This window comes from Musa acuminata, chromosome BXJ3-8 (genome assembly GCF_036884655.1).
Source record: "Musa acuminata AAA Group cultivar baxijiao chromosome BXJ3-8, Cavendish_Baxijiao_AAA, whole genome shotgun sequence".
Taxonomy (NCBI): domain Eukaryota; kingdom Viridiplantae; phylum Streptophyta; class Magnoliopsida; order Zingiberales; family Musaceae; genus Musa; species Musa acuminata.
In genome coordinates, this window is record NC_088356.1 from 49,424,827 (window position 1) to 49,451,939 (window position 27,113).

The following is a 27,113-nucleotide window of genomic DNA, read 5'->3' on the forward strand; positions in this document are numbered from 1 at the left end:
TCTACCAAATTCCGCCCTGCGGACTTCCGGCAAACTTTTGGACTTGCGACGATCCACTTGGCGAGTTCCGACGAGATTCTTTTGGTAAGCTCCTAGACTTCTCGGATTTGTTCCCGCAGAACCTCCGATTGGTCTGTTTACCGGATCAGGTCCGATTACGATATTGGTCCAATTGGATCCATTAACAACTCTTATCCGGTTTAAGATCGAATCCGATCCGCGTGACAGAGACTTTAACAATAACGGGTGTATTTCTTAAAAATTCGTGTCAGTGTGGGATGCTTCGTCTTTTTAAACGTTGTATGCTATCAAAATTCTATAAAAAGTCGCTTGGGTAATTTTCTTTTTGTCTCGTCAATCTTCCCTTCACGTCTATTAAAATAACCAAATACCAATATGTCAGATCCGATTGCCACCTAATTAATGATACGTTCGATACGATACAATAATCCATTTGGCATCATTTTAAATGGTCTATTTACCGAATCAGATCCGATTAGGATATTCGTCCATCTGGATCCATTAACAACTCTTATCAGGTTTAAGACCGAATTTTATCCGCGTGACAAAGGCTTTAACAATAACGGGTGTATTTCTTTAAGATTCGTGTCAGTGTTTGATGTTTCGTTCTTTTAATCGTTGTATGCTATCAAAATCCTAAAGAGAGCCGCTTATGTAATTTTCTTTTTGTCTCGTCAATCTTCCCTTCTCTTCTTTTAAAATAACCAAATACCAATATGTCAGATCTGATTGCCACCTAATGAATGATACGTCCGATACGATACAAGGATCCATTTGACATCGTTTTAGATGGTCTATTTATCGGATTAGGTCCGCTTAGGATATTGGTCCATCTGGATCCATTAACAACTCTTATCGGGTTTAAGACCGAATTTGATCCGCGTGACAGAGGCTTTAACAATAACGGATGTATTTATTTAAGATTCATGTCAGTGTTTGATGTTTCGTCCTTTTAATCGTTGTATGCTATCAAAATCCTAAAGAGAGCCGCTTGTGTAATTTTCTTTTTGTCTCGTCAATCTTCCCTTCTCTTTTATTAAAATAACCAAATACCATTATGTCAGATCCGATTATCACCTAATGAATGATACGTTCAAAAAGATACAATGATCCATTTGGCATCGTTTTAGATGGTCTATTTACCGGATCAGGTCCGATTATGATATTGGGCCATCTAGATCCATTAACAACTCTTATCGTGTTTAAGACCGAATCCGATCCGCGTGACTGAGGCTTTAACAATAACGAGTGTATTTTTGTTTAAGATTCTTGTCAGTGTGGGATGCTTCGTCGTTTTAATCGTTGTATGCTATCAAAATCCTAAAAAGAGCCGCTTGTGTAATTTTCTTTTTGTCTCGTTAATCTTCCCTTCTCTTTTATTAAAATATCCAAATACCAATATGTCAGATCCGATTGCCACCTAATAAATGATACGTCCGATACGATACAAGGATATATTTAGCATCGTTTTAGATGGTCTATTTACCGGATTAGGTCCGATTAGGATATTGATCCATCTGGATCTATTAACAATTCTTATCGGGTTTTTGATTATGCTGATGATCGCACGGAATTACGTTTCGATCTTATATGAGAACCCTTTATGCCCTTCTTTCATGGTCATTTCGAATGAACAATTTGAAAGAAAGTGATTTTTTAGATGAGACTATGGCGGTGATAATTCGACTCAAAGAAGATTTCTCAGAGGAAGAAAACCAGTAGATATGTACCACCTATTCGAGGCAAAAATTAGGGTACCTCTTTTTGTCCGAGAAGGGGAGGAAGAAGAGTCGGTGAGCGCGAGGGAAGAAGAAGTACGGACTCCAGCTTTGATTTCTGTCGACGCAGAAGACCTCGAAGCCAGCTCCTACTCGCCCTCCCCCTCCTGCCTTCGTTTTCGGCGGTGGCGGCGACGACGACGATGACATCGAGAGGGAAATCTCACGGCAGGCATCCAAGAACAAGTCTCTCTAGAAGGTTTCTTGAAATTGTTTCTTTATTCCTGGTCCGATTAGGATATTGGTCAATCTAGATCCATTAACAACTCTTATCCGGTTTAAGACCGAATCCGATCCACGTGACAGAGGCTTTAACAATAACGGATGTATTTCTTTTGATCATTCGAAATGACCATGAAAGAAGGGCATAAAGGGGTCTCATATAAGACCGAAACGTAATTCTGAACGATCATCAACGTAATCAAAAGGATCAAAAGTGACATACCTTTCTCTCCGTTCGATCCTGAACCTTGGGGCGCGTAATCTTCCCCTTCATCTCGTCGTAAACCCCATCATAGTCGAAGACCGAGGGATCCTCTTCCATTGCCTTTTTGTGCTGCTCCTCGATCTACCAAATTCCACCATCAATCAACCAATCCGCAAGTTCATTTACTCATCAATACCAGGAATAAGGAAACCATTTCAAGAAACCTTCTGGAGAGACTTGTTCTTGAACGCGTGCCTTGAGATTTCCCTCACGATGTCATCCTCTTCGTCGCCGTCGCCGAAAGCGAAGGCATGAGGGGGAGGGCGAGGAGAAGTTGGCTTCGAGGTCTTTTGTGTCGGCGGAAATGTAAGCTGGAGTGCGTACTTCTTCCTCCCTCTTGCTCACCCACTCTTCTTCCTCTCCTTCTCGGACAAAAAGAAGCTACCCTAATTTCTGTCTCGAATAGGTGGCAATCGAATCCGACTTTGGGTACATATCTACTGGTTTTCTTCCTATGAGAAAACTTCTTAGAGCCCAAATATCACCGCCATAGTCTCATCTAAAAGATCACTTCTTTCAATTTGATTATTCGAAATAACCATGAAAGAAGGGCATAAAGGGGTCTCACATAAGACCGAAACGTAATTCCATGCGATCATCAGCGTAATCAAAAGGATCATGTTTTCATCCAAACGAAGGCAAAAGTGAAGTACCGTTCTCTCCATTCGATCCTGAACCTTGGGGTGCGCAATCTTCCCCTTCATCTCGTCGTAAACCCCGTCATAGTCAAAGAACGAGGGATCCTCGCCATTGCCTTTTTGTGCTGCTCCTCGATCTACCAAATTCCACCATCAATCAACCAACCCGCAAGTTCATTTACTCATCAATACCAGGAATAAGGAAATCATTTTAAGAAACCTTCTGGATAGACTTGTTCTTGGACGCGTGCCGTGAGATTTCATTCTCGATGTCATCCTCGTCGTCGCCGCCGCCGAAAGCGAAGGCATGAGGGGGAGGGCGAGGAGGAGTTGGCTTCGAGGTCTTCTGTGCCGACGGAAATCGAAGCTGGAGTCCGTACTTCTTCATCCCTCGCGCTCACCGGCTCTTCTTCCTCCCTTTCTCGGACAACAAGAAGGTACCCTAATTTCTGCCTCGAATAGGTGGCAATCGAATCCGACTTTGGGTACATATCTACTGGTTTTCTTCCTCTAAGAAATCATTTTGGAGCCCAATTATCCCCGCTAAAGTCTCATCTAAAACATCACTTCTTTCAAATTGATCATTCGAAATGACTATGAAAGAAGGGCATAAAGGGGTCTCACATATAATCGAAATGTAATTTTATGCGATCATCAGCTTAATCAAAAGGATCATGTTCATCCAAACGAGAGCAAAAGTGAAGTACCTTTCTCTCCGTTCGATCCTGAACCTTGGGGCGTGCAATTTTCTCATTCATCTCGTCGTAAACCCTGTCGTAGTCGAAAACCAAGGGATCCTCTTCTATTTCCTTTTTGTGCTGCTCCTCGATCTATCAAATTCCACCATCAATCAACCAATCCGCAAGTTCATTTACTCAGCAATACCAGGAAAAAGGAAACCATTTCAAGAAACCTTCTGGAGAGACTTGTTATTGGATGTCTGCCGTGAGATTTCCCTCTCGATGTCATCCTCATCGTCGCCGCCGCCGAAAGCGAAGGGAGGAGGGGGAGGGCGAGGAGGAGCTGGTTTCGAGGTCTTTTGCGTAGGCGGAAATCGAAGCTGGAGTCCGTACTTCTTCATCCCTCGCGCTCACCGACTCTTCTTCCCCCACTTCTCATCTAAAACATCACTTCTTTCAATTTGATCATTCGAAATGACCATGAAAGAAGGGCATAAAGGGGTCTCACATATAATCGAAAAGTAATTTTACGCGATCATCAGCGTAATCAGAAGGATCATGTTTTCATCCAAACGTAGGCAAAAGTGAAGTACATTTCTCTCCGTTCGATCCTGAACCTTGGGGCGCGCAATCTTCCCCTTCATCTTGTCGTAAACCCCGTCGTAGTCAAAGACCGATGGATCCTCTTCCATTGCCTTTTTGTGCTGCTCCTCGATCTATCAAATTCCACCATCAATCAACCAACCCGGAAGTTCATTTACTCATCAATAACAGGAATATGGAAACCATTTAAAGAAACCTTCTAGAGAGACTTGTTCTTGGATGCGTGCAATATGAATTTTCTTTTATGTTATCCACCATAGTGCAAGAAGATCCATTATGAGTGAAGGCTTCTAGTTATTGTATGTCGAATCCAATTCAAATGGCTGCTTTCAGCAAAGATGCAATTCAAATTTGACTAGTATTTGAGTGATAAGTTGTTTTATGATGCAATTAAGTGGGACTAGCAATTTCATTATTTCTCAGGTATGATCACACTTCTCTTCGAAGCTTTTACTTTTTTAGTTGGTTATCATGGTCATTAAATTTCATTATGCAGCGGCCATTTCTTTTCTTTAATCAGTTAATGTAACCGACATGACTGCTTCATGTAGGTAACCAAGAAGAGTGACTTGCGATTTTTACTTTGGGCTCGGTGAGAATGTAGCTTTTGGTGCTCAGTCAGAAGATGCCACAAAATGGAAGGAACAAAAGCCACCCGGAGGCACTTCAGCGGCACCTGAACATGGCCCTACTGAGAATAATGCACAGACAGATTATACTCGCGATACAGAGAAAGATGATACTCAAGCCAAGACTTCTAGTCATACACAGAACAACTCTGAGCAAGCTGCAGAGTTAACAACATCAGATGTTACTGTAAAAGATTACGATGATGGTGATAAATTGGCAGCTGTGGATCAATCAACTGAACATTACACGAGAGGTGATGACGCATTGGCTTCAGCAAGAGAGCGTTTTCTAACTCGAAAGAGAGCAAGACAACAGTTGGAAAGCAGTTGTTTCGTCTCTATTTAGCACTTATATCTGGAGTGAAAATTGGTATTCTTTGATGCCATTTATAGTAACCTCATCGGTTATTTAGTTTTTGAGGAACTCAAGAAGTGCACCTCTTGGTAAGTTTGCTGTAAGCATTTCTCCAAAATAAGCAAAAGAAGCATCAAACGTTTTATGTTAGACGCTTATTTATACACATAAAAGTTGTTTGAAGTGACAATGGTCAGTCTATATATGATTATGAACAAAGGACGATGCAACCGAGGCTGGTGAAGTTGAAGTTGCTATTATCAAAATTGCACCAAGATAAAAGTGATGTAAACGCAAAAGTTGAAATAACATAGACCTTATTTGTAACTTCTTCAGTTATTTGTATCAGTCTGAGCAGCAGTAAGATGAACATAGAAGTTCAATTCTGAGAAGAATTCTATCAGGAGAAGTATTGCTTGTCTGGGGAAGTGGCAGAATTTTTTTTTTATCACTGCAGATTGTTGTCCAATAATAAATAATAGAATTTAGGCTTTCTCTAATGGCAAACAGAGAACAAAATCACTTCTAAACAGACAACAAATTTTGTAGTGAAATGATGAGCCACCGCTTCAACAATTGGAGAAATAAAAAAGAGAGAGGATTCTATTATTAGGGAATAAACAAACAAAAGCTTTAACTTTAGTTGGAGCCAAAAACAAAAGCTAAAGATGGAGGGGAAGAAATTATAATGTCACCTCAACATGATTTCAGATGTTGTGGGGAGAAGCAACGGGAAAGATATCTCGTTCACATTCCAGCTTCATCCTTGGGGGTATCATTAGAACCAGATAGAGCGTGCAATAATATATAGTCAGACTACAGGAAGGTTGTCATAATCCTATAGCGAAAATGTCATTAAGATTCCTCCAAAATCTAATCTTCCAACCACCGTTGGTCTCCCCCCACTCATCATTCACCACCGAAAAAATCTTGGTTCCAAACAAATCTCAAAAAGACTATAGACCGGAGAGGAAAAAAGACGGTCAATATTCTAGATTAGGACTTCTACGAATGATACGTCCGATACGATGCAAGGATCCATTTGGCATCGTTTTAAATGGTCTATTTACCTAACAGATCCGATTAGGATATTGGTCCATCTGGATCCATTAACAACTCTTATCGGGTTTAAGACCGAATTTGATCCGTGTGACAGAGGCTTTAACAATAATGGGTGTATTTCTTTTAGATTCGTGTCAGTGTGGGATGCTTCGTCCTTTTAATCGTTGTATGCTATTAAAATTCTAAAAGGAGCTGTTTATGTAATTTTCTTTTTGTCTCGTCAATCTTCCCTGCTCTTCTATTAAAATAATCAAATACCAATATGTCAGATCCGATTGCCACCTAATGAATGATATGTCCGATACGATTCAAGGATCCATTTGACATCGTTTTAAATGGTCTATTTACCGGTTTAGATCCGATTAGGATATTGGTCCATCTGGATCCATTAACAACTCTTATCGGGTTTCAGATCGAATTCGATCCGCGTGACAGAGGCTTTAACAATAACGGGTGTATTTCTTTATGATTCGTGTGTGGGATGCTTCATCCTTTTAAACATTGTATGCTATCAAAATTCTAAAAAGAGCCACTTGTGTAATATTCTTTTTGTCTCGTTAATCTTCCCTTCCCTTCTATTAAAATAACCAAATACCAATATGTCAGATCCGATTGCCACCTAATGAATGATACGTCTGATACTATACAAAGATCCATTTGGCATCATTTTAGATGGTCTATTTAGCGGATTAGGTCCGATTAGGATATTGGTCCATCTAGATCTATTAACAACTCTTTTCGAGTTTAAGATCGAATCCGATCCGCGTGACAGAGGTTTTAACAATAACGGGTGTATTTCTTTTGATCATTCTAAATAACCATGAAAGAATGACATAAAGGGGTCTCCCATATTATCGAAATGTAATTCCATGCGATCATCAGCTTAATCAAAAGGTTAATGTTTTCATCCAAACATAGGCAAAAGTGAAGTACCTTTCTCTCCGTTCGATCCTGAACCTTGGGGCACGCATTCTTCACCTTCATCTCGTCGTAAACCTCGTCGTAGTCGAAGACCGAGGGATCCTCTTCCATTGCCTTTTTGTGCTGCTCCTCGATCTACCAAATTCCACCATCAATCAACCAATCCGCAAGTTCATTTACTCATCAATACCAGGAATAAGGAAACCATTTCAAGAAACCTTCTGGAGAGACTTGTTATTGGATGCCTACCGTGAGATTTCCCTCTCGATGTCATCCTCGTCGTCGCCGCCGCCGAAAGCGAAGGTCGGAGGGGGAGGGCGAGGAGGAGCTGGCTTCGAGGTCTTCTGCGTCGGCGGAAATCGAAGCTGAAGTCCATACTTCTTCATCCCTCGCGCTCACCGACTCTTCTTCCTCCCCTTCTCGGACAAAAAGAAGGTACCCTAATTTTTGCCTCGAATAAGAGGCAATCGAATCCGACTTTGGGTACATATCTACTGGTTTTCTTCCTCTTAGAAATCTTCTTGGAGCCTAATTATCACGGCCATACTCTCATCTAAAAGATCACTTCTTTCAATTTGTTCATTCGAAATGACCATGAAAGAAGGGCATAAAAGGGTCTCACATAAGACCGAAACGTAATTTCGTACGATCATCAGCATAATCAGAAGGATCATGTTTTCATCCAAACGTAGGCAAAAGTGAAGTACATTTCTCTCCGTTCGATCCTGAACCTTGGGGTGCGCAATCTTCCCCTTCATCTTGTCGTAAACCCCGTCGTAGTCAAAGACCGAGGGATCCTCTTCCATTGCCTTTTTGTGCTGCTCCTCGATCTATCAAATTCCACCATCAATCAACCAACCCGGAAGTTCATTTACTCATCAATACCAGGAATATGGAAACCATTTAAAGAAACCTTCTAGAGAGACTTGTTCTTGGACGCGTGCAATGTGAATTTTCTTTAATGTTATCAACCATAGTGCAAGAAGATCCATTACGAGTGAAGGCTTCTAGTTATTGTATGTCGAATCGAATTCAAATGGTTGCTTTCAGCAATGATGCAATTCAAATTTGACTAGTATTTAAGTGATATGTTGTTTTATGATGCAATTAAGTGGGACTAGCAATTTCATTATTTCTCAGGAGTGATCACACTTCTCTTCGATGCTTTTACGTTTTTAGTTGGTTATCATGGTCATTAAATTTCATTATGCAGCGGCCATTTCTTTTCTTTAATCAGTTAATGTAACCGACATGACTGCTTCATGTAGGTAACCAAGAAGAGTGACTTGCGATTTTTACTTTGGGCTCGGTGAGAATGTAGCTTTTGGTGCTCAGTCAGAAGATGCCACAAAACGAAAGGAACAAAAGCCACCCGGAGGCACTTCAGCGGCACCTGAACATGGCCCTACTGAGAATAATGCACAGACAGATTATACTCGCGATACAGAGAAAGATGATACTCAAGCCAAGACTTCTAGTCATACACAGAATAACTCTGAGCAAGCTGCAGAGTTAACAACATTAGATGTTACTATAAAAGATTACGATGATGGTGATAAATTGGCAGCTGTGGATCAATCAACTGAACGTTACACGAGAGGTGATGACGCATTGGCTTCAGCAAGAGAGCGTTTTCTAACTCGAAAGAGAGCAAGACAACAGTTGGAAAGCAGTTGTTTCGTCTCTATTTAGCACTTATATCTGGAGTTAAAATTGGTATTCTCTGATGCCATTTATAGTAACCTCATCGGTTATTTAGTTTTTGAGGAACTCAAGAAGTGCACCTCTTGGTAAGTTTGTTGTAAGCATTTCTCCAAAATAAGCAAAAGAAGCATCAAACGTTTCATGTTAGACGCTTATTTATACACATAAAAGTTGTTTGAAGTGACAGTGGTCAGTCTATATATGATTATGAACAAAGGAGGATGCACCCGAGGCAAGTGAAGTCGAAGTTGCTATTATCAAAATTGCACCAAGATAAAAGTGATGTAAACGCAAAAGTTGCAATAACATAGACCTCATTTGTAGCTTCTTCAGTTATTTGTATCAGTCTAAGCAGCAGTAAGATGAACATAGAAGTTCAATTCTGAGAAGAATTCTATCAGGAGAAGTATTGCTTGTCTGGGGAAGTGGCAGAATTTTTTTTTTGTCACTGCAGATTGTTGTCCAATAATAAATAATAGAATTTAGGCCTTCTCTAATGGCAAACAGAGAACAAAACCACTTCTAAACAGACACCAAATTTTGCAGGGAAATGATGAGCCATCGCTTCAACAATTGGAGAAATAAAAAAGAGAGAGGATTCTATTATTAGGGAATAAACAAACAAAAGCTTTAACTTTAGTTGGAGCCAAAAACCAAAGCTAAAGATGGAGGGGAAGAAATTATAATGTCACCTCAACATGATTTCAGATGTTGTGGGGAGAAGCAACGGGAAAGATATCTCGTTCACATTCCAGCTTCATCCTTGGGGGTATCATTAGAACCAGATAGAGCGTGCAATAATATATAGTCAGACTACAGGAAGGTTGTCATAATCCTATAGCGAAAATGTCATTAAGATTCCTCCAAAATCTAATCTTCCAACCACCGTTGGTCTCCCCCCACTCATCATTCACCACCGAAAAAATCTTGGTTCCAAACAAATCTCAAAAAGACTATAGACCGGAGAGGAAAAAAGACGGTCAATATTCTAGATTAGGACTTCTACGAATGATACGTCCGATACGATGCAAGGATCCATTTGGCATCGTTTTAAATGGTCTATTTACCTAACAGATCCGATTAGGATATTGGTCCATCTGGATCCATTAACAACTCTTATCGGGTTTAAGACCGAATTTGATCCGTGTGACAGAGGCTTTAACAATAATGGGTGTATTTCTTTTAGATTCGTGTCAGTGTGGGATGCTTCGTCCTTTTAATCGTTGTATGCTATTAAAATTCTAAAAGGAGCTGTTTATGTAATTTTCTTTTTGTCTCGTCAATCTTCCCTGCTCTTCTATTAAAATAATCAAATACCAATATGTCAGATCCGATTGCCACCTAATGAATGATATGTCCGATACGATTCAAGGATCCATTTGACATCGTTTTAAATGGTCTATTTACCGGTTTAGATCCGATTAGGATATTGGTCCATCTGGATCCATTAACAACTCTTATCGGGTTTCAGATCGAATTCGATCCGCGTGACAGAGGCTTTAACAATAACGGGTGTATTTCTTTATGATTCGTGTGTGGGATGCTTCATCCTTTTAAACATTGTATGCTATCAAAATTCTAAAAAGAGCCACTTGTGTAATATTCTTTTTGTCTCGTTAATCTTCCCTTCCCTTCTATTAAAATAACCAAATACCAATATGTCAGATCCGATTGCCACCTAATGAATGATACGTCTGATACTATACAAAGATCCATTTGGCATCGTTTTAGATGGTCTATTTAGCGGATTAGGTCCGATTAGGATATTGGTCCATCTAGATCTATTAACAACTCTTTTCGAGTTTAAGATCGAATCCGATCCGCGTGACAGAGGTTTTAACAATAACGGGTGTATTTCTTTTGATCATTCTAAATAACCATGAAAGAATGGCATAAAGGGGTCTCCCATATTATCGAAATGTAATTCCATGCGATCATCAGCTTAATCAAAAGGTTAATGTTTTCATCCAAACATAGGCAAAAGTGAAGTACCTTTCTCTCCGTTCGATCCTGAACCTTGGGGCACGCATTCTTCACCTTCATCTCGTCGTAAACCTCGTCGTAGTCGAAGACCGAGGGATCCTCTTCCATTGCCTTTTTGTGCTGCTCCTCGATCTACCAAATTCCACCATCAATCAACCAATCCGCAAGTTCATTTACTCATCAATACCAGGAATAAGGAAACCATTTCAAGAAACCTTCTGGAGAGACTTGTTATTGGATGCCTGCCGTGAGATTTCCCTCTCGATGTCATCCTCGTCGTCGCCGCCGCCGAAAGCGAAGGTCGGAGGGGGAGGGCGAGGAGGAGCTGGCTTCGAGGTCTTCTGCGTCGGCGGAAATCGAAGCTGAAGTCCATACTTCTTCATCCCTCGCGCTCACCGACTCTTCTTCCTCCCCTTCTCGGACAAAAAGAAGGTACCCTAATTTTTGCCTCGAATAAGAGGCAATCGAATCCGACTTTGGGTACATATCTACTGGTTTTCTTCCTCTTAGAAATCTTCTTAGAGCCTAATTATCACGGCCATACTCTGATCTAAAAGATCACTTCTTTCAATTTGTTCATTCGAAATGACCATGAAAGAAGGGCATAAAAGGGTCTCACATAAGACCGAAACGTAATTTCGTACGATCATCAGCATAATCAGAAGGATCATGTTTTCATCCAAACGTAGGCAAAAGTGAAGTACATTTCTCTCCGTTCGATCCTGAACCTTGGGGTGCGCAATCTTCCCCTTCATCTTGTCGTAAACCCCGTCGTAGTCAAAGACCGAGGGATCCTCTTCCATTGCCTTTTTGTGCTACTCCTCGATCTATCAAATTCCACCATCAATCAACCAACCCGGAAGTTCATTTACTCATCAATACCAGGAATATGGAAACCATTTAAAGAAACCTTCTAGAGAGACTTGTTCTTGGACGCGTGCAATGTGAATTTTCTTTAATGTTATCAACCATAGTGCAAGAAGATCCATTACGAGTGAAGGCTTCTAGTTATTGTATGTCGAATCGAATTCAAATGGTTGCTTTCAGCAATGATGCAATTCAAATTTGACTAGTATTTAAGTGATATGTTGTTTTATGATGCAATTAAGTGGGACTAGCAATTTCATTATTTCTCAGGAGTGATCACACTTCTCTTCGATGCTTTTACGTTTTTAGTTGGTTATCATGGTCATTAAATTTCATTATGCAGCGGCCATTTCTTTTCTTTAATCAGTTAATGTAACCGACATGACTGCTTCATGTAGGTAACCAAGAAGAGTGACTTGCGATTTTTACTTTGGGCTCGGTGAGAATGTAGCTTTTGGTGCTCAGTCAGAAGATGCCACAAAACGAAAGGAACAAAAGCCACCCGGAGGCATTTCAGCGGCACCTGAACATGGCCCTACTGAGAATAATGCACAGACAGATTATACTCGCGATACAGAGAAAGATGATACTCAAGCCAAGACTTCTAGTCATACACAGAATAACTCTGAGCAAGCTGCAGAGTTAACAACATCAGATGTTACTATAAAAGATTACGATGATGGTGATAAATTGGCAGCTGTGGATCAATCAACTGAACGTTACACGAGAGGTGATGACGCATTGGCTTCAGCAAGAGAGCGTTTTCTAACTCGAAAGAGAGCAAGACAATAGTTGGAAAGCAGTTGTTTCGTCTCTATTTAGCACTTATATCTGGAGTTAAAATTGGTATTCTCTAATGCCATTTATAGTAACCTCATCGGTTATTTAGTTTTTGAGGAACTCAAGAAGTGCACCTCTTGGTAAGTTTGCTGTAAGCATTTCTCCAAAATAAGCAAAAGAAGCATCAAACGTTTCATGTTAGACGCTTATTTATACACATAAAAGTTGTTTGAAGTGACAGTGGTCAGTCTATATATGATTATGAACAAAGGAGGATGCACCCGAGGCAAGTGAAGTCGAAGTTGTTATTATCAAAATTGCACCAAGATAAAAGTGATGTAAACGCAAAAGTTGCAATAACATAGACCTCATTTGTAGCTTCTTCAGTTATTTGTATCAGTCTGAGCAGCAGTAAGATGAACATAGAAGTTCAATTCTGAGAAGAATTCTATCAGGAGAAGTATTGCTTGTCTGGGGAAGTGGCAGAATTTTTTTTTTGTCACTGCAGATTGTTGTCCAATAATAAATAATAGAATTTAGGCCTTCTCTAATGGCAAACAGAGAACAAAACCACTTCTAAACAGACACCAAATTTTGCAGGGAAATGATGAGCCATCGCTTCAACAATTGGAGAAATAAAAAAGAGAGAGGATTCTATTATTAGGGAATAAACAAACAAAAGCTTTAACTTTAGTTGGAGCCAAAAACAAAAGCTAAAGATGGAGGGGAAGAAATTATAATGTCACCTCAACATGATTTCAGATGTTGTGGGGAGAAGCAACGGGAAAGATATCTCGTTCACATTCCAGCTTCATCCTTGGGGGTATCATTAGAACCAGATAGAGCGTGCAATAATATATAGTCAGACTACAGGAAGGTTGTCATAATCCTATAGCGAAAATGTCATTAAGATTCCTCCAAAATCTAATCTTCCAACCACCGTTGGTCTCCCCCCACTCATCATTCACCACCGAAAAAATCTTGGTTCCAAACAAATCTCAAAAAGACTATAGACCGGAGAGGAAAAAAGACGGTCAATATTCTAGATTAGGACTTCTACGAATGATACGTCCGATACGATGCAAGGATCCATTTGGCATCGTTTTAAATGGTCTATTTACCAAACAGATCCGATTAGGATATTGGTCCATCTGGATCCATTAACAACTCTTATCGGGTTTAAGACCGAATTTGATCCGTGTGACAGAGGCTTTAACAATAATGGGTGTATTTCTTTTAGATTCGTGTCAGTGTGGGATGCTTCGTCCTTTTAATCGTTGTATGCTATTAAAATTCTAAAAGGAGCTGTTTATGTAATTTTCTTTTTGTCTCGTCAATCTTCCCTGCTCTTCTATTAAAATAATCAAATACCAATATGTCAGATCCGATTGCCACCTAATGAATGATATGTCCGATACGATTCAAGGATCCATTTGACATCGTTTTAAATGGTCTATTTACCGGTTTAGATCCGATTAGGATATTGGTCCATCTGGATCCATTAACAACTCTTATCGGGTTTCAGATCGAATTCGATCCGCGTGACAGAGGCTTTAACAATAACGGGTGTATTTCTTTATGATTCGTGTGTGGGATGCTTCATCCTTTTAAACATTGTATGCTATCAAAATTCTAAAAAGAGCCACTTGTGTAATATTCTTTTTGTCTCGTTAATCTTCCCTTCCCTTCTATTAAAATAACCAAATACCAATATGTCAGATCCGATTGCCACCTAATGAATGATACGTCTGATACTATACAAAGATCCATTTGGCATCGTTTTAGATGGTCTATTTAGCGGATTAGGTCCGATTAGGATATTGGTCCATCTAGATCTATTAACAACTCTTTTCGAGTTTAAGATCGAATCCGATCCGCGTGACAGAGGTTTTAACAATAACGGGTGTATTTCTTTTGATCATTCTAAATAACCATGAAAGAATGACATAAAGGGGTCTCCCATATTATCGAAATGTAATTCCATGCGATCATCAGCTTAATCAAAAGGTTAATGTTTTCATCCAAACATAGGCAAAAGTGAAGTACCTTTCTCTCCGTTCGATCCTGAACCTTGGGGCACGCATTCTTCACCTTCATCTCGTCGTAAACCTCGTCGTAGTCGAAGACCGAGGGATCCTCTTCCATTGCCTTTTTGTGCTGCTCCTCGATCTACCAAATTCCACCATCAATCAACCAATCCGCAAGTTCATTTACTCATCAATACCAGGAATAAGGAAACCATTTCAAGAAACCTTCTGGAGAGACTTGTTATTGGATGCCTGCCGTGAGATTTCCCTCTCGATGTCATCCTCGTCGTCGCCGCCGCCGAAAGCGAAGGTCGGAGGGGGAGGGCGAGGAGGAGCTGGCTTCGAGGTCTTCTGCGTCGGCGGAAATCGAAGCTGAAGTCCATACTTCTTCATCCCTCGCGCTCACCGACTCTTCTTCCTCCCCTTCTCGGACAAAAAGAAGGTACCCTAATTTTTGCCTCGAATAAGAGGCAATCGAATCCGACTTTGGGTACATATCTACTGGTTTTCTTCCTCTTAGAAATCTTCTTGGAGCCTAATTATCACGGCCATACTCTCATCTAAAAGATCACTTCTTTCAATTTGTTCATTCGAAATGACCATGAAAGAAGGGCATAAAAGGGTCTCACATAAGACCGAAACGTAATTTCGTACGATCATCAGCATAATCAGAAGGATCATGTTTTCATCCAAACGTAGGCAAAAGTGAAGTACATTTCTCTCCGTTCGATCCTGAACCTTGGGGTGCGCAATCTTCCCCTTCATCTTGTCGTAAACCCCGTCGTAGTCAAAGACCGAGGGATCCTCTTCCATTGCCTTTTTGTGCTGCTCCTCGATCTATCAAATTCCACCATCAATCAACCAACCCGGAAGTTCATTTACTCATCAATACCAGGAATATGGAAACCATTTAAAGAAACCTTCTAGAGAGACTTGTTCTTGGACGCGTGCAATGTGAATTTTCTTTAATGTTATCAACCATAGTGCAAGAAGATCCATTACGAGTGAAGGCTTCTAGTTATTGTATGTCGAATCGAATTCAAATGGTTGCTTTCAGCAATGATGCAATTCAAATTTGACTAGTATTTAAGTGATATGTTGTTTTATGATGCAATTAAGTGGGACTAGCAATTTCATTATTTCTCAGGAGTGATCACACTTCTCTTCGATGCTTTTACGTTTTTAGTTGGTTATCATGGTCATTAAATTTCATTATGCAGCGGCCATTTCTTTTCTTTAATCAGTTAATGTAACCGACATGACTGCTTCATGTAGGTAACCAAGAAGAGTGACTTGCGATTTTTACTTTGGGCTCGGTGAGAATGTAGCTTTTGGTGCTCAGTCAGAAGATGCCACAAAACGAAAGGAACAAAAGCCACCCGGAGGCACTTCAGCGGCACCTGAACATGGCCCTACTTAGAATAATGCACAGACAGATTATACTCGCGATACAGAGAAAGATGATACTCAAGCCAAGACTTCTAGTCATACACAGAATAACTCTGAGCAAGCTGCAGAGTTAACAACATCAGATGTTACTATAAAAGATTACGATGATGGTGATAAATTGGCAGCTGTGGATCAATCAACTGAACGTTACACGAGAGGTGATGACGCATTGGCTTCAGCAAGAGAGCGTTTTCTAACTCGAAAGAGAGCAAGACAATAGTTGGAAAGCAGTTGTTTCGTCTCTATTTAGCATTTAAGACCGAATCCGATCCACGTGACAAAGGCTTGAACAATAATGAGTATATTTTTTTTATCATTCGAAAGGACCATGAAAGAAGGGCATAAAGGGGTCTTGTTGAATCTCATATTTTGATGATGAAACTACTTGATATATGTTTATGATTTAATCTGCGTTTTGAGTGACGCAGGATGCTTCGATCGGGATGAGACAATTAAAGCAGGAAAATCATGTTGTGCCGGAGGAACATGTCAGAAGATTGGACGTCGGGCCGGTGGATCGGTCGACGTATCGACAGAAGGCTTCGGGCCGTGGACTCGGGCATCGGACCAAGAAGAGCGGGTATTGTGCCAAGGATATTGGAGTTGCGGAGTCAACTGACCGATTGGGCAATAGGCCGCAGGAAAGGACGATGCGTCGAAGAATCGGACGAAGCGTCGAGGGACCAATGACATGCCAGACAACTTGGTTAATTGCTTAGGATTAATTGTCTCGATCGAAGCTTTTGTTTACATGTGCAGGATTAACTACGATGAAAGTAAGACATGCAGCAGGAGTTGCGCCGGAGTCAAGACAATGATCACGTTGGGAGTTCGAGAGTTCGACGGAAGTTCGGACAGTCGTCGGAGGTTCTGTGGGAACAAATCCGAGAAGTCCATAAGCTTGCCAAAGAAGCTCGTCGGAACTCGCCAAGTGGATCGTCGCAAGTCCAGGAGTTTGCTGGAAGTCCGCAGGAGCATCACCGAGGGTTCATCGGATGATCGACGGAAGTTCGCCGGAAGTAGCGATTGACGCACCGGAGCAAGCTGCAGAAATTGTCTTAGGAATTATCGTAGTTAGCATAATGATTAAGTTGGAAATGGGAGGTGATCCCATTAACTTAATCTTGGGGCAATTGGGCCCCTAAAAAACCCAAATTGGGCCGAATGGATCAACCCATTCGGACCCTGATTGCTGTGAGAGGTGCAACCGCCCAAGCCAGGAGGTGGCACCGCTTGGGCTAAGTCTCCCAGCGAGACTGGGCGGTGCAACTGCCCCAGCCAGGAGGTGGCACCGCCTGGGCTCAGTCTCCAAGCGAGACTGGGCGGTGCAACCTCTCCTGACAGGAGGTGGCACTGCCTGAGCTCAGTCTTCGAGCTCTGCCAGGCGGTGCAACCGCCTCAGTCAGGAGGTGCAACCGCCTGAGCTCGGTCTTCGAGCTCTGGCAGAGAGGTGCAACTGCCCCTGACAGAGGTGGCACCGCCCAGAGGCTCAGTCTTCGAGCTCTGCCAGGCGATGCAACCCCCCCAGTCAGGAGGTGCAACCGCCTGATCCCGGAATTCCGGGAATTGACAGTTTTGAGCTCCAAATTTGAACTGGGTTGGGGCTTATAAATACCCCACTCATTCAACACTGAAAGAGTAAGAACTTACACTCGAAATCTTGATCTTTCTCTGTGATTCTTAGAGCTCAAAATTATTGTAAAGGCCAAAAGTTCTCCTCCATCTGTTCTTCCATTTTCTGAGTTGTAAAGAGAGGAGAGAAAATTTATGTAAGGGTTGTCTCCTAAGCCCGTCAAAAGGACTGAAACTGTAAAAGGGTGGTTGGCCTTCACCTATTGAAGGAAGGCCTCTAGTTGACGTCGATGACCTCGTCGGTGGAGGAAGCCAAAAGTGGAGTAGGTCAAGATTGACTGAACCACTCTAAATCTCGGTTTGCATTATTTACTTTGAGCATTTTATCTTTACTGCAAACCTCCTCAATAGCTTACTGCCTTCTACGCTTTTACGAACGAGTTTCTAAGTTCAGAGCTTTCCGGATCTGCGTTTAGACATAAATCAGCTTTTTCGTACGATCATCATATTTCAGTTTACGTTTACGTTTTAATTTCAATTATAACTGCAAACTGCCTTCTGCGCATTTACAAAACGTATCTCAAAGTTCAGTATTTTCAGAATCGACATTTAGACGTAAACCAGTTTTATCGTACGAACGTCATATTTCAGTTTGCGCTTGCATTCTGATTTCCATCATAAACTGCAAACCGCCTTCATAGATTTACTTTATCGTCATCTCGCTTAATCTTAAGTTAAAGTAATCTTAGAATCGGATTTTACACCGAAATCGCTTTTATCAACGAACGAAGTTTTAATAGTTGAAAGATTTCCGCTGCACTAATTCACCCCCCCCCCCCCCCCCCCCCCCCCCTCCCCCTCTTAGTGCTCTTAATCCTAACAATTGGTATCAGAGCCCGGTTTTTCTCATTTCGGATTTACACCCACGAGAAATGGCTCTTTATGGCTTTCAAGACGGCTTATCAGTTTTTCGTCCATCGTTGTTTAGCGGATTGGACTATACTTATTGGAAAACTCGAATGAGAGATTTCTTGATTTCTATGAATTTAGATTTATGGAATATCGTTGAAAACGGTTTTCAACTTCCCTCTAAACCGATGAACGAATGGTCGGATTTGGAGAAGAAGTATTTTTCATTAAACGAAAAGGCTATGAATGCCTTATTTTTCGCTTTGGACAAAAATGAGTTCAATCGGATTTCTATGTGCGAAACGGCTTTTGACATTTGACGAACACTTGAAATCACGCACGAGGGAACTATTAGAGTCAAAGACTCGAAAGTTAACATTTTATTGCATGATTTTGAGCTTTTAGAAAGGTCCATGAAATTTGAACAAAGTCTTTTACTGGATTGAATGCTCAAGGATATAAAAATTTGTGTTGCATTAAGTTGGTCAAATTGGACAATGTGTAATAAAAACATCAGATTTGAGATAAAAATAATTAAAATATTACAGGAACCTAAATTTGGGGAAAAATTAAAATTAAAAATAAAAAATACTTAAAGCTTGTTATTTTCCTCAACTTTTGAAACTACAACAGAAAGTTAAAGAAAAACTACTCAATTTTCTAGATAAAATCCCCTAAATGTTCAATTTATGAATTTTGAATTTCACCAAAATTTCTAACTTTCTATTTTCATCTTTGATTACTTGTGAAAAGAAACTCTAATAGTCTAGCTCTGGCTAATCATGTATCATATATGAAAACATCAGACAAAGATCATCAGGAGCTACTTATTGTCATATATAAAATTTATGCCTAAAGATTACTAAAATATAGTTTTTTTATGACATTACTAAAATCTAGCCTTCTGAAGATGATTATATTTTTCTAAATCTGCCTTCGTTGTGTACCATGACATATACAAAAATCCTTGATGTTGACATGGTGATCGGTAGTACATGCATGTTTTTTTATTGTGTTCTTAACCCTGTTTTATTTATTTATTTCTCTTTAAAAAAAGAATAACTGAGTTCCTCCTCCATTTTTGGCAGCCATATGGAGAGGTGAATCTCTTATAAATAATATCACCGTCCACGTTCATTGAAGAAACCATCTAACAATTAACATCTGAAGTGTCAATGAGTTGTTCCCATATTGTGCTAAACTTCTCGAGCTGATTGGATCAATTCAGGATAAAACCAATGATCCTGGAATCAATTTTCTGAACTAGTGTAAGGGTTCACCAGAGGTTTTATTTTGTGCCAACTAAATTGCCCAGATCCATAAAGGATTGGGACCAACTTAAGGACACATACATGGTAACAAAGCAACAGGATGATAGCAGAAGAAAGGGTAAGAGAACGTTATTCGGACAGAGTAGAAGAATTTGATGTGGTAGACATTTCTTTTTTGGTATGATGGATAATTATGGCTAAGGTTTGGTAAATTGTCGAAGAAGGCGTGAATGGAGCAGTAGCAGCAAAAGCAGTGGCAGCAGCTGTAGTAGAGGGCTGAAGCTCTGAACCAAGATAGATTTGAGCGACAACAGAGATATAACAACATACCTGCATCACTGTGATCACTAATATGATTACTGGATTACGGTCTTCTCTCTGCCCTTCAGAGCAAGATGGAAATGGAGATGATGGAGAGCCAAGGAATGGAGTTTTTGGGAGGATGATGGCCTACTGCAGCTTTTATCTTCCGAGTCACAGAGATGTCAGAGGAGAGAACATGTTATGAGATAATGTATGTCGTACGTGGGTGGCCAACCACATTGCCGAGATCTACAAAATTTGAACTCACGGGCAGGAATTTGGTTCCAAATGTAGTAGAATAGTTCGAAGTCGAATCGATAACACGTTGATCCATACGATTGTATCCAACCGGTAGTGTACAAGCACAACACCACACGGTTGGTGGACGGTTCGGAATCCCGTTTAAGGAAAGAAACACACGGTTAAGTCGCGTATATACTACACGTGAGTGTACTCTGATGCGTGATGTTAAAGGTCACAAATATATATATATATATATATATATATATATATATATATATATATATATATATATATATATATATATATATATATATATATATATATATATATATATATTTTTTTTTTTTTTTTTTTATTGAGGACAAAGATTTTCATTGCATTGGTTGAACAATGAGTTGATCGAACCATGCGAGACCGACACCGGTGAACAACGCGGTGAATACGAAGAGGAGGAGAACCTTCCGACTCGTTCGCCGGCCTTTTTATTGGTGCAGTTGTAAAGCCTGCGAGCGGTTCGCCATGTGCTCGCACTGTGAAGACACAGCTTCGTGGACTGTTACAAGTCCACGGCGGCTGTGCAGCAGCCTACAGCCTGTGGCTGATGCCTGCAAGTTGTCACGTCGTGTAATGGGCTACTGTTCGATCGAGGATCAACAATTCTAAGACGAGGGAAATCAATTTCCCATGCATTGACAATTGACACAGTGTGTATGCATGCAAGGAAAGAAGTGAATGGACACTGTTAGTGGCGCTCTACAAGGTCGAGTCTGCTCTCATGTGCAGCATTGACTTCATCGCATATAGTATGCAGAATCAACTCCAATCGCGTTCGTCGATTCACTGGCTATCAGTTCCACAATCTACGACAGTGCTCACATGCTTCGGTGATATATACAGGTTTTTAGTGTCATCACTGTATGTCATGGTTCTTTGCTTGGATTCATTGTCTTGTGCATTTTGTGCTGTAATGTCTAGAGGTTTCTGGTGTCATCATCATTGCAAGTTCTGCTTCTTTATGTGGATTCATTGTTCAGCTGCTACCTATCTCGATAGGCAGCTTTCTTCGTCAGTAATTATATATGGAGATGACTCTGGTGACACAACTGACCAAATAATCGTGAAATAGGAACAGAAATCTAATTTTGTTGGTGTTGTGTAGCATTAAAAGAACCTCAAATATAGAGAGAGATTGGTCGGAGAAGCATTAGACGGATGTGGCTTTCCAAGTGTTCATCTGAACAGTAGTTCTACTTGTGTGTTGGTGGAGATAAAGCAGAGGCCAACAAAAAAGTATCAGACAGACATCCAACTCGTTTGTCTTGTCTCTGCCCCTCTGTTCGACCGAACAACTGTGCTCATCTAATTTATGGTACAAGCAGTGACTCCATTGCTGCAGCTTGTTTCAGAGAAAGTGAAACAAAGTGGGGAATCATCTGATAAAGAAGTCAAAGAACAGGCTGCATACTGTGCGCTGCCAATCTGGCTGGGTAAAAGGAGCTGTGACATGGTTAAAAGACATGCATGGTCTGAGAGCTCCGTGTATGGGACAGCGCAATGTGTGCAAGCTTTGGTTTTGTTGGACCCAAATTTGCTGGTGCTACAGAGGCCATGGTCTTCACCAACATTTAGAATGAATATTTGTCATAAATATATATATAATTAAAAGGTATTCAGGGATTTTATTTTTTGGTAATATCATCACATTATCGGATCTAGAATAATATAACCGGAGAATGAACATATTCACAATAAACGCAGCTTCTGAAATCAAAGACATGGCTTGAATGCTGCATAATGAGAAAGGAGACACAGAAGTAGGTTTTATTCATAAAAAGTCAACATTCTAATCCTGCATTTGCAGGAGAGTCCATGATTAGTCAATGGCCTTAGCATCATCCGAAATCCTATATGGTCATTGCAGCTTCTTGTATCACAAGGTGGAAATATTTCTCATCGAATCAATTTCTTATTCCAATTTGTTTTCTTTTTCTTTTGATTTTGTTTTTATAATATCCACAAAGGGTTATCTTGAATTTTACTATAGCTTGCTGGATATAAACTGGGAGTTGGTTGGATGAGAGGACTTATAATATAAACTAAATCAAGATGGTTTCGTCAGTGAGATTAAAGAGGAAGAATTATGTTATGTTATTATATATGGTGTTAATGATCCATTTCTGCCTAAGCAAATGTATGTGAATCACCTAGATATGCTCTTCTACAAGGCTTTTTCTTACCATATTAGAAAATTTTAAATGATATAATATATTTTTTTATCAAAATATTTTAATAATTATATAATTAATTATATCGAAGTCAGATGACTCGTCACGATATAATATTATACCTCGCATACATCAGGTCATAATTAGATTATGTAGAATTTGTAATATCTCGACTCATCTTAGATATAAAATTAATATAATTTATAAAAATTAAATTTATTTATTTATTAATTTAAATTTTAAATTTTAAATAGTGATTTCAACTTAACAAAATTGATGATCCAATCAACTCAACCGAGATTAAATAGAGTTTATCTTTATTTAGAAATTGATTTTTATGACATGGAAACACAAAAATGACTATAAAAAAATCCAAATAAGGTGATTTTTCTTTTGTTGTTGTTGTTGACATGACGTGTTGTATGAAACAGTCTTTGTGTATGCTTTCCACCCTTCTTTGATACGTATCTGTGCTAGGAAAACCGGAAGGTCGTTGAGTTGTTCTCGCTCACTCACGATGCTCACTTTTACTTGTCCAATTATAAAGCAGGTAATTGAACACGTTGGCCGGAAAGAGTAAGAGAGTTTTGTCATGACACCTCGTCGGCCTAGGATTACTTATCCTCTCCCGAGGCGTATGCTAAATCCCTTCCTCGGTTCATTCGATATTAGTGGGGCTTCGATCGGAGACCGGACTCGGAACGATCGGAGGTCGAATTTTAGGGCTTTTTGACCTTTTCCCCGGACCATCCAACTGAATCTTGAGTGGTTCTACGCGGGATTCATGGGTTTTCGGCGTCTATTTGGGTTTTTGATCCAACCAAATCAGTGAGTCCTTCGGATTGGAGCCCTGCGACGATTGATTCGTTCTGCGAACTAGGGCTTTTCTTGAGCCCTAATTGTTTAAGAGCTCGGAGCTCGTCATTGGGAGATCGATCCATCACTTTCTTATTTGTTCTGCAAGAGGGTTGAAGAAGTACGGACTCCATCTTCGATTTTCGCTAGCGCAGAAGACCTCGAAGCCAGCTGCTCCTCGCCCTCCCCCTCCTGCCTTCGCTTTCGACGGCGACGACGACGAGGATGATATCGAGAGGGAAATCTCACGGCAGGCGTCCAAGAACAAGTCTCTCCGGAAGGTTTTTTAAAATCGTTTCCTTATTCCAGGTATTGATGAGTAAATTAACTTACGGGTTGATTGATTGATGGTGGAATTTGGTAGATCGAGGAGCAACACAAAAAGGCAATGGAAGAGGATCCCTCGGTCTTCGACTACGACGGGGTTTACGACGAGATGAAAGGGAAGATTGCGCACCCCAAGGTTAAAGATCGAACGGAGAGAAAGGTACTTCACTTTTGCCTACGTTTGGATGAAAACATGATCCTTTTGATTACGCTGATTATCCCATGGAATTGCGTTTCGGTCTTATGTGAGACCTCTTTATGCTCTTCTTTTATGGTCATTTCGAATGATCAAATTGAAAGAAGTAATCTTTTAGATAAGACTATGGCGGTGATAATTGGGCTTCAAGAATATTTCTCAGAGGAAGAAAACCAGTAGATATGTACCCAAAGTTGGATACTCTACAAAACGAACTCACCTTATTACTCTTTTTGAAATTGGTTTTCCCTCTTGTGTTCAGGGTGGGGCAGGTGTGACGGTGATTATTAATCGTATCTTCTCCATTCCTTTCTTGAAATAAACATGGGATACCTTTTCCAGTTTTTTTTTCTTTTTCAAGTTAGTCGATCTCTCATACAAAGAGTATTGAATTATATTTTGGTTGAAATTCATATCAATAAAAGGATACAAAGTAAAGCTTTGTGGACTTTGTATGTTTGCTTTGGCACAATAATTAACATTTTAATTTTCAATTGTGCTTTGTTCAAGTATGATGTGAATTCAAAAATCCTAATTCGGCAGTTTTTTTCGGCGGCATCCTTTTTGTATTAAACCTAAATTGTGGGAGAGGATCGACCTTGTTTTTTGAGTGCTTAACGATTAAGAATGCAAGTTAAAAATTTTATGTCTGTGTTTGATCTTGGTTGCAGTCAAAGTATATAGAAACACTTATGGAGAAAGCAAAACAACGTGAGGGGGATCATGAAATTGTATATGAGAGGAAGCTGCTGAAAGGGAGGAGCAAGGATGATCACCTTTTTGTGGATAAGGAAAAGTTTGTAATCAGTGCCTACAAGAAAAAGATAGCAGAACAAGAAAAATGGTTGGACGAAGAGAGGCTGCGCCAAATTCGTGAAGAAAGAGATGATGTAAGTGGCTCATATCTTTCTTTTTGCTGCTTTGCTTTATTTTTCTTGTTGCATATGTAATGTGATTTATGCAACCTTTTGTGCATAAAAAACATCCACTGTTCAACAAAATGTGGTGTATTCGACAATTGATTTTGTTTTTCTCTGGTGGAAGAATAAAAGCTTTAAATCACTTCATTGTTGTAGAATAAGCTCATCAGCAATTGCCTTTTGTATGTTTATCTGGACTTTTTTGAGAAGCCAAAACTATGAGTTTGTCGGGGTCATGAAACATGGTAATACTTTTATTAGAACTTATCAATTTATTGTTTGAATGTGCTTCCAATTTGGAGTCATGTTGTACATACTTGTGTCATCTTCTTTTGTTAAATTTAAATCCTTTTGGTATTAACATCAGATAGAAATACTTTCGATAACTTTTGTAGATTTATAGTGATGAAAGTTATTAAGTGTATATTTCGCCTTCGGGAGTATTGCATTTGTGAGCATAATTATTGAATTTATCTATTAGCTAATTGATGAATTGTAATATTAGCTATCAAGTATTAGATGCTATTTGGTGTTGGCCACATGGAATGAGACCTTGGTAAAAGTATTGCATCCAAGGTTCACATCTTAGTCATCTATTAATATAAACTTGGTGGTAATTTTGATTTTTTCCATAAAAATTGAATTTATCTGATTTTGGTTTTTGTATTGATTTTAATTTTTCTGTGACCTTATCCTATCATCATCTTTGTCCAATACTCCAACCATATTGTCCCAACCAATTATTGCATTATTATCCTCTTCTTGTTTACCAGTCTTGACCTTCATCTCGATTTTTAAAACCTTGATCAGATCAGAATTTGGACAGTTTTGGTTAGGGGTTTGATTCATACCCAGTTTAGTCAGATAGGCTATCAGATCACATCGTGTTAAGATATGTGACACTTGTAGTCTTATAAACTATAATCTTCCAATTATGAAGCACAGTGAGGTGTCTTGAGGGTTTGAGTGGATTTGACAATCTGGCTAACTTATGATCAGCATGGTTCATGTCTTTAACATCAGTTAGGGCAAGACTTAGGAGAGGACAAGACTTATTATGGTTCTCATGTTATTGTGAAACATGGAGCACCATAATTTTTTTACGCTTAGCCAGTAAGATTGGTCCTTCTGGTGACAATACGCATGTTTAATGTTCCGAAACTTAATGTGAATTTTCTTTTATGTTATCAACCATAGTGCAAGAAGATCCATTATGAGTGAAGGCTTCTAGTTATTGTATGTTGAATCCAATTCAAATGGCTGCTTTCAGCAATGATGCAATTCAAATTTGACTAGTATTTGAGTGATAAGTTGTTTTATGATGCAATTAAATGGGACTAGCAATTTCATTATTTCTCAGGAGTGATCACACTTCTCTTGGATGCTTTTACTTCTTTAGTTGGTTATCATGGTCATTAAATTTCATTATGAAGCTGCATTTTCTTTTCTTTAATCAGTTAATGTAATCGACATGACTGCTTCACGTAGGTAACCAAGAAGAGTGACTTGAGCGATTTTTACTTTGGGCTCGGTGAGAATGTAGCTTTTGGTGCTCAGTCAGAAGATACCACAAAACGAAGGAAAAAAAGCCACCCAGAGGCACTTCAGCGGTACCTGAACATGGCCCTACTGAGAAGAATGGACAGACCGATTATACTCGGGATACAGAGAAAGATGATACCCAAGCCAAGACTTCTAGTAATACACAGAACAACTCTGAGCAAGCTTTAGAGTTAACAACATCAGGTGTTACTGTAAAAGATTACGATGATGGTGATAAATTGGCAGCTGTGGATCAATCAACTGAACGTTACACGAGAGGTGATGACGCATTGGCTTCAGCAAGAGAGCGTTTTTCTAACTCGAAAGAGAGCAAGACAGCAGTTGGAAAGCAATTGTTTCGTCTCTATTTAACACTTATATCTGGAGTTAAAATTGGTATTCTCTGATGTCATTTATAGTAACCTCATCGTTTATTTAGATTTTGAGGAACTCAAGAAGTGCACCTCTTGGTAAGTTTGCTGTAAGCATTTCTCCAAAATAAGCAAAAGAAGCATCAAACGTTTCATGTTAGACGCTTATTTATACACATAAAAGTTGTTTGAAGTGACAAGTGGTCAGTCTATATATGATTATGAACAGAGAAGGATGTAGCCGAGGCTGGTGAAGTCGAAGTTGCTATTCTCAAAATTGCACCAAGATAAAAGTGTTGTAAACGCAAAAGTTGCAATAACATAGACCTCATTTGTAGCTTCTTCAGTTATTTGTATCAGTCTGAGCAGCAGTAAGATGAACATAGAAATTCAAT

General features: G+C 39.8%; 1 protein-coding gene across 1 annotated transcript; it reads left to right on the forward strand.

Moving 5' to 3' along the window:
* Positions 1-12,109: 12,109 nt before the first annotated feature.
* Positions 12,110-26,754, forward strand: LOC135644289 (uncharacterized). The gene is made up of 7 exons (XM_065161754.1): positions 12,110-12,122; positions 12,180-12,458; positions 23,513-23,643; positions 23,727-23,849; positions 24,557-24,775; positions 26,294-26,354; positions 26,474-26,754. The coding sequence occupies exons 1-7, from the start codon at positions 12,110-12,112 to the stop codon at positions 26,752-26,754; spliced, it is 1,107 nt and encodes a 368-aa protein (XP_065017826.1).
* The last annotated feature ends 359 nt before the right edge of the window (positions 26,755-27,113 follow it).

Bases quoted from the DNA above. Each gene is read 5' to 3' on its own strand.
- LOC135644289 (XM_065161754.1), top strand. The intron at 23,644-23,726 runs GTTTTTTAAAAT...GGAATTTGGTAG, and splicing joins AGAACAAGTCTCTCCGGAAG to ATCGAGGAGCAACACAAAAA. The intron at 26,355-26,473 runs GTGCTCAGTCAG...CTCGGGATACAG, and splicing joins CGGTGAGAATGTAGCTTTTG to AGAAAGATGATACCCAAGCC.